Here is a 9,045-nt window from a genome sequence, read left to right on the forward strand (position 1 = left end):
AAAAAAAAAAAAAAAAAAAAAAAAAAACCTTGGCAATTATAGGGAGGGCAGGGGAATTAGGAGTAAAAATGACCAACATGTGTAACAATTCCCCAAAATGAATGTAATTATTATGTATCAAAAACATGCTGACAACAAAAAAAGTTTTAAAACTTAGCAATATAAAATGCTACAATTAAAATAACAATAAGGTAATAAACAATAATCAATAATCAACTATTAAACACATCTTCTGCCATTATAAAAAGATACAAATACCTCCAATCCATTTTCTCCACCAAAAAGGCACATATGAGGAAACCAGTGCGATTGAAACCATGGGTACAGTGAACACCTAGAAAATAAAAGCATTGGATTAAATTTAATAAATCACTTTGGAGGCCACATTTTCCTTTAAAATTTAAATTTGTCATCAAAACATTTCAGTAATTTTGTAAAATTACACTGCACATCTCTGCATTAAAATTTTTATCATGTTCTGTCTTATAACTTAATATTTGTTACTTTAAATTGCTTAGAATACAGTCTACAGCTTTAACTAAAAGTCTCAATGTAACATAAAGGTTTATTTATTTAAAAACTCTTTTGTCTAATGTTTCTTTAAAAATTCTGAAATTTTAAATAAGGGAATATTTTCATTAAAAAAAGACACAAACATACATTAGTCACTCTAATTCACAAACTTGGAATAAACTTTTCCCAGTCCTCCCCGTGATCAATGGCACACACTTGAGATCATATTTCTTGTAAAAAGATTGCTCTTAGATAGGAAGAAGCAACATAGTGAAAATTGCCATATTTCCAAAACTGCTACACAGAGTTAATGTGATCCCAGTCAAAACACCATTAACATACCTCACAGATCTAGAGAAAACATTCCTAAAATTCATCTGGAACCAGAAAAGACCTAGAATAGCAAAAGCTTTTGGGCAACAAAGACAAGTCAGGGGGCATCAAAATCTGAGACCCAAAATTATAGTACAAAGCTACTATGATAAAATCAGCATGGTATAGACAAAAAAAATAGAAGAGTGAAACAGAATAGTAGATGCACATGCATCCCCAAACATATTCAGCCACCTTCTTTGACAAAGGAGCCAAATATGTTCAATGGAAGAAAAATAGTCTCTTTAATAAGTGGTGCTGGAGAGGGCTGGGAATGTAGCTCAGCAGCACAGCACCTGCCTGGCAAGTGCAAGGTCATGAGCTCAACTCCCGGTACAGGAAAAAAAAAAAAATGGTGCTGGAAAAACTGGCTCTCCGCATGCCAAAAACTAGTATTAGACCCATGTCTATCACCATGCACTAAACTAAAGTCAAAATGGATTTAAGATCTAAATATTAAAATAGAAACCCTAAATTTACTAGAAGAAAAAATAGGCAGAAATCTTGAAGACATAGGCTTAGGCAAAGATTTCATGAACAAAACCAGACTGCAAGGGAAATATTACAAAGAATCAACAAATGGGATCTCACCTTATTAAAAAGCATTTGCACAACAAAAGAAATCACCAACAGAGTGAAAAGACAACCCACAGAATGGGAAAAAATTACAGCAAGTTGTCCCACAAAGGACTTCTATCTAGAACATACAAAGACTTGAAAAAAATCAGACCCCCCAAATTCAAAGACCCAATCCAAAAATGAGCAACTGAGATGAACACATACTTCTCAGATGAAGACATACAAATGGCAAAGAAATACATGAAAAAATGTTCACCATCATTGGTCCTTCAAGAGATGCAAATTAAAACAACACTGAGATTCCACTTCACCCCAGCAAGAATGGCTATCACCAAAAAATCAACCAATAACAAATGCTAAAGGGGCTGTGGGGAAAACGGAACACTTCTCCACTGTTGGTGGGAGTGCAGACTGGTACAACCACTGTAGAAATCAGTGTGGAGATTCCTTAAAAAACTAGGATTAGAGGTCCCATTTGACCCAGCTATTCCCTTTCTGGGTATCTCCCCAGAAGAATTAAAAACATCATATCACAGCAATACATGTGCACCATGTTTATTGCAGCACAATTTGTAATAGCTAAATTTTGGAAACAACAAACAAACGCCCATAAACCAAGGAATGGATAAAAAAAGATGTGGATTTTTTTTCTATAATGGAGTATTACTCAGCCACAAAGAAAGATAAACTGGAGACTTTTACAAGTAAAGGGATGCAACTCACGACCATACTCATAAGTGAAATAAATCAGACCCATATGTGTAAACATCGCATTGTCTCACTAGTGTGAAAACCTGAACAAGAAAAAAGAAATTGAACAAGTAAATAGGATCCGAAATACACAACAGATAATGTGAACTGGAAGAAACTGTTCAAAAGAAAAGACAAACTGTGATGGGGAAAAGGGGAAAGGAAGGAAAGAAAAAGGAAAAAATATAGGTATACACAAGATAGTTAAGGTAGTTTTACAGCTAGCTTCTCTTAGTTCCCTGAAAAGAATGTTTTGTGCTAATACTGTATAGACAAGATATCATCGCTATATCTTGTACTCAGATTAACCACTAGGACAACAACAATACCTAATATATCAACTATTGTAACTGTCCTACTAACCTGTTTTGAAACTTGATTTCATTGTTTATAGTTCTTCTCTTTAAAATTAAAAAAAAAAAAGATGTATAAGAAATCTTTGGTTTCTGACCATGTGACTGGTTGAGTAGTAGTGCCATTTACTAGGTTATAAAGTACAGGAACTTAAATCAGTCTTAAGGGCAAATCATCCAGAGTGAGTGAGACAAGGACAGTCAGAGGACACTGCTGGCAGTTCTACAGCAGACTTGGGAGAAGTCCTGAAAAGAGGCAGAGACTGGTGATCACAGACTCTGCTCAGACACCAGTTTCAGCCTGAGTTACACAGAACTGGAAGCTCATATTGGCATCCTGTTCCCACTGCTAAAGCAAGAATCCAAACAAGGTCTTAGGACATGGTACTTCTTTTTTTTTTTTTTTTTTGGTTTTTTTCCAGTACCGGGAACCGAACTCACGACCTTGCACTTGCCAGGCAGGCGCTTTTGCCACTGAGCTAAATCCCCAGCCCCCGACATGGTACTTCTTGACCAGCCCTGACAGATACCATTGTAATAGATTAGCCTGTTATTGCTATAGTTGAACTGATTGCATAGGAATAATCTTGGACTACACAGTGAGTTCAAGGATAGCCTGAACTACTGAGGGAGACGCTGTTTCAAAAAGCAAAAAAAAAAAAAAGAAAATAAAGAAAATGGAAAGATATCCCTTGCTCCTGGATAGGCAAAACCAATTATTGTCAAAATGGCCATACTTCCAAAAGTCATACAGAAATTCAATGCAGTCTCAATCAAAATACCAACAGCATACTTTACAGATCTAGAGAAAATAAACCTGACCAGGTATGGTAACACACACCTGTAATCCCAGCACTTAGGATGCTAAGGCAAGAGGATTGTCCTGAGTTTGAGGCCAGCCTGGGCTACACAGACTATGAGGCAAGCCTAAACTACATAATGAGACCCTGTCTTTAAAAAAAAAACAAGTAGAGAAAACAATCCTAAAATTCATACAGAACCAGAAGAGACCTAGAATAGCAAAAATAACTGGGAAACAAGAATAAAGCAGGCAGCACAGCAATATCTAACTTCAAACTATGCTACAAACCAATAATGATACCAACAGCATGGTACTAGAACAACAAACAGATACATGGATCAAAGGAACATAAATGAAAATAAAGAAACTTCCCCAGACATATTCAACTATTCCCCACATATTCAACTATTTGATCTTTCACAAAGGGACCAAAAACACATACTGAAACCAGACAGCCTATTCACCAAGTGATGTTTGGAAAAGTGGTTATCTGTTTGCAGAAGAATAAAACTTAAAAAGAGATCCTTTACTCTCACCATACTAAATTAAAATCAAAATGGACCAAAGAGCTAAACATTTAAACAGAAACATTAAACATTCAGGAAGATAAAATAGGTAAAACACTCAAAGACATAGGTGTAGAAAAGGTTTTTCTAAGCAGAACCACAATTGCACAAGAAATAGCAGCAAGAATCAACAAATGAGATTATATCAAACTAAAAAGCTTCTGGAGGGCAAAAGAATCACTTGGTAGAGTGCAGAGAACCTACAGAATAGGTAAAAATTTTTCCCAGCTACTCCTCAAACAGAGAGCAGACTAATACCTAGAATATTAACAAATGGCTCAAAAATATTAAACTACCTAAAATTAAAGACCCAGTCAATAAATGCTTAAGAGAAATGAACAGACAAAGCACAGAGGAAGAAATACAAATGGTCAATAAATATATGAAAAATATTCAACATCTCTAGCCATTAGAAAAACGCAAATTAAAGCAGTCCTAAGATTCCATCTTACTCCAGAAAGAATGGCGATCTTTAGGAAATTAAACAGTAAAAAATGCTGGCATGGCTACAGTGAAAAAGGAACTCTACTGCATTGTAGGTGAGAAAGCAAATGGTACAACCATTATGGAAATCCCTATGGAGATTTCTAAAGAATTGAAATTTGAAATATCGTATGACCCAGTTACCCCCATTAGGTATCTTCCCCAGGGGGCTTAAGTCATCATACTACAGCAATACATACACACCAATGTTTCCAGGAGCACAACTCATAACACCTAAATCCTGGAAGCAGTCTATATACCCACCAACAGGTGACTGGATAAAGAAAATGTGGTATCTATATATACTGGAATACAACTCAGCTATAAAGAATGACAAATTTGACACATTTGTAGGAAAATGGATGCACCTGGAAAATACAGTGCTGAATGAAATAAACTGGATGCACATGCTTAAATATCATATGGTTTCTCTCATTTCTGAGAGGCAAAGTACAAACAAAGAAAACAATAAAAGATGGATATAAAGGGACAAGGGGACGGATAAGAAGGGGACTTGCCATAAGAAGTGGTCCAAGGAAACAAGTGGTCCAAGGAAACAAGGGCAAGGGATGAGGAGGGGAAGGGGAAATGAAAGGAATAAAGATGTCCCACGTATAGGAACCTAATAACCCCATAATGTAGACATTGTATGCCGTAACATGAGCTAAGAAAATTAGTATCAACAAGTGAAAAAAGAGGATAAGGAAACCAGAGGAGGAAGCGGGATAGGGAGGGAAAGGGATTTTAAAAAAAAAAAGTTATATGTACGTGTATCCAGTCTCCAAGATGATTGTAAACTCCATCAATTGCCAACATGTACTAATAAAAACTGAAAATTATTTTTAAAAAGCAAAAAAAAGAATAATCGCATCATGTCAAATACGGTTGGGCTCTGTGATATGAATAAGATCACAGAAAATTAATACGTAAAGTAAGACCCACTGTACCCCGGAGGAGCAGGCCCAGCACAGCACAGCACTATTTCCTGAGGGGCGTCGCAGAGCCAGCAGCTGGTGAGTGAGGTGAACCGGTGCTGTGTTTTGGTACACAGACACGAAGAACAGTAGCGGACAGGCAAAGCCACCATTTTATTTCAAAGGGTTCAGGGGAAACCCCAGCAACACAACAGTCCAAGATCGCTTCAATGCCAAAGTCCCAGAGCGGAAGGAGCGAAGCACCATCCAGTCATAGTATATGACAAACAACAAATGAAGAAACTTATGACCACCAAACCAGCTCTCCAAAATACTCTGAAGGATATTTTACAAAGAGATGAGGCAGACTCCAGTTCCAACAACACCAAGAGAAAAAAGCCACCAGGCAAAGCCAACAAGTAAACAGAGGGAAGACAGGTTACCAACAGCAGGAAAATAATATGAGAAGGATAAGCCAACACATATCAGTTATAACCATCAATATAAACAGTCTCCATTCACCAGTCAAAGGAAACACACTGGTAGAATGGATCAAGAAGCAAGATCCAACAATATGCTGCATACAAAAACCACACTGAACTCAAAAAAAATTAACAGACTGAAAGTCAAAGATGAAAAACAATACTCTGTGTGACAGGAACCTGGAAAAAAGTAGGGGTAGCTATTCTATCTGCAGACAATGTAAACTTCAAGCCAAGAATGATCAAAAGAGACAAAGAAGGTCACTACATACTTGCTAAAGGAAAACTCCAAGAAAAAGAGATAACAATCATAAATATATATTCACCAAAATACTGGTGCACTCAACTACATAAAACAAATATTAACAGACATGAAAAATCAAATAAGCTCTAACATGATTGTAATTAGGGACCTTAATATCCCACTGTCACAAATAAACAGATCAATTAGACAAAAAACTAACAAAGATATATCAGAACTAATTCAAACCTGTGAAAAAATGGACTTAGTGGATGTCTACAGAGTATTCCGCCCACATCAGAATACATTCTTCTCACCTGCACATCGGACATTCTCCAAAAGAGACCATATACTAATGCACAGAACATGCTTAATTACACACAAGCGCCTGCCTGGCAAGCGCAAGGTCCTGAGTTGGATTCCCAAAAAAAAGGACATGCTTAAGTAAATGCAAAGGAACTGAAATTATCCCATGCATATTATCAGACCATCGGGCAATGAAATTGGAAATCAAGAGCAAAAGAAACCATGACAACTACATAAACACCAAGAAATTAACACACTCCTGAATAACCAATGAGTAACAAACAAAGAAGAAATTTAACAGTACCTACCACTAGATGGCAATGCCAATACAGCATACCAGAACTTATGGGATGCAACAAAAGCAGTCCTAACACAGAAATTTATAACAGTGAATTCTCACATCAGAAAAAAGAGCTCAAATAAACAATGCTGAACCTCCAGCTTCTAGAAAAAGAGCAAGGCAAGCCCAAAGCTTGAAAAAGAAAGGAAATTATAAAGATTAGAGCAAAAAGCATGGAAATTGAGACTAAGAATGTTTTCTATAAAGAATCAATGAATCAGAGTTGGTTTTTTGAAAAAATGAATGAAACTAACAAACTCTTAGCCAACCTTACCAAAAAAGGGGGGAAAAAAGACTCAAATCTATGTAATTAGGAATGAAAAGGGCAAAATCATTAAAAAAAAAAAAATTGCAGAAATCCAGATGATCATTAATACCTATTTTGAGAACCTGTATTCTACAATGGAAAACACAGAAGAAATGGATACGTAGCAATTAACAAAGCTGAATCAAGAAGATATTTTTAAAAATCTAAAAAAACAGTATCAGCCAATGAAATTGAAGATGTAATTAAAAACCTACCAATAAATAAAAGCCCAGGCCCTCATGGACTCACTGTTCAATTCTGTAAGAAATTTACACAAGATATAATGCCACTATTCCTCCAACAGTTTAATGAAACTGAAAGAGACACAACACTCCCAAACTCATTCCTGGAAGCAAGCATTATCCTCCCACCAAAACCAAAAAAGGAGCCAACCAAAAAGAGCCACAGGCCAATCTCCCTAATGAACATGGGCACGAAAATCCTCAACAAGATACTGTCAAACAGAATGCAGCACATCACTAAAAGGACTATACACCATGCCAAAAGAAAGGGGAACTGTGGGGGGGAAAGGGGGAAGAAAGAAAGGGAAAAGGAAACAAACAATAGAAGGATAAAATGGTTACAAACCTTTTGTAAATAAGCAGGGGAAGAGGGGTTGAAGGAAGGAGAGGGGATTAGACAAGAAAAAAAGGAATCAAGATGTACCATAACAGGTACAAATTCCCTATGAGGAATATGATCATTATGTATATCTAAACTGTACCAATAAAATTAATTTTTAAAACCTTAAAAAAATAACAGAAGAAAATCAGAAATGGAATCTAAAGCAAACCAACCTTTCAAGAAGAAATGGGGACTCAGGAGGCTGGGGCAAGAGAATCACCTTGAGTTCAAAGCCACATGGGCTACACTGTGAGCTCAAAGCCAGCCTCAACTGCACAGCGAGACCTTGTCAAAGGCAAATACACTATACTTGAAGATTAGCTCATTACTAACTATTCCAAGGCAAATTTGTCTTCATTTTACAGGTAAGCTAAGATAATGAATCAAATTCATATGTCACTTAAAGTCAAATTAAGAAACAAATTCCCCAAGAAAAAGTTACACAATGATGAGCTATAGCTATACAAATATACATACTAAATATACTGACATAAATAAAAAGATGTGGCTAATAATAAGCTAGTAGCAGTATCTTTTTAAGTAACATACTGCCTGGTCTCAATATACAATGGCTGATCAAAACTATGGTGTGCTTAAATTTTTAAAATTACAGTAAAAAAAAAAAAAAAACGCCATTAATTCCTCTCAAAATATTCCCCCGTGCTTCAAACATACTTCTCTCACTGTTCTTACTACTTTCTGAAGCGTTTCAAAAGACCCTCTTTCATGTCTTTACAAAGTATGAACAAAACCCAATACTGCTGAGTGTCATCCAAAGGAAAGTCAGGCTCACAAAAACATTACGGTGTGTTCTCTTCTGCTTTATTCAACGGATCTAGCACCAGGTCACTTCTGGCTCTTCTCCAACGTCCTAAATGTTTTAAATGAACAAGGACATCAAGGGAAAGCACAAATAAAGACACTTACTGCTTCAGAAAGTGGCAAGAATGCTGAGATAAGTGTGTTCAATGTGAAGAGAAATATTTTAAGGGGGATTAATGACAATCTCCCTCTTACTGTAACAAGTTTTTTCATCATATTTTATCACATCTCATGCACAATTTCATGTGTCACTAGCCAGATAAACTTTTAGGATTAAAAAAATCTCACTAGTCTAAATCAATGTCCCAAGGGACATTAGCAACATCTAGAGATGATTTTAATTGTGGTGCTAGCCTATAATAAGGTGAGGGATGCTATTAAACACCCCACAATACACAGGGTAAACCCTCAAAGTAAAGAATTATCCAGTTCAAAGTGTCAACAGAGTTCCCGGTACTGGAGAAAAACCAAAAAAAAAAAGTTAAAAAAAACGAAGTGTCGGGGCTGGGGATTTAGCTCAGCGGCAAAGTGCCTGCCTGGCAAGCTCAAGGTCGTGAGTTCAGTTCCTGGTACCGGAGAAAAAACCAAAAA

General features: G+C 36.4%; 1 protein-coding gene across 2 annotated transcripts in view; it reads right to left on the minus strand.

The window, feature by feature from the left end:
• The window catches only part of Rngtt (RNA guanylyltransferase and 5'-phosphatase), a 280,349-nt gene that overhangs the window by 237,566 nt on the left and 33,738 nt on the right, over positions 1 to 9,045 (minus strand). For both annotated transcript variants that reach the window (XM_005377741.2, XM_005377740.2), the window contains exon 5: positions 259 to 334. In XM_005377741.2, the coding sequence (XP_005377798.1) occupies positions 259 to 334 (76 nt within the window). The remainder of the gene's footprint in view (positions 1 to 258; positions 335 to 9,045) is intronic.

The sequence above is a fragment of the Chinchilla lanigera genome, unplaced genomic scaffold (assembly GCF_000276665.1).
Source record: "Chinchilla lanigera isolate Chin_1 unplaced genomic scaffold, ChiLan1.0 scaffold00010, whole genome shotgun sequence".
Classification (NCBI taxonomy): Eukaryota; Metazoa; Chordata; class Mammalia; order Rodentia; family Chinchillidae; genus Chinchilla; species Chinchilla lanigera.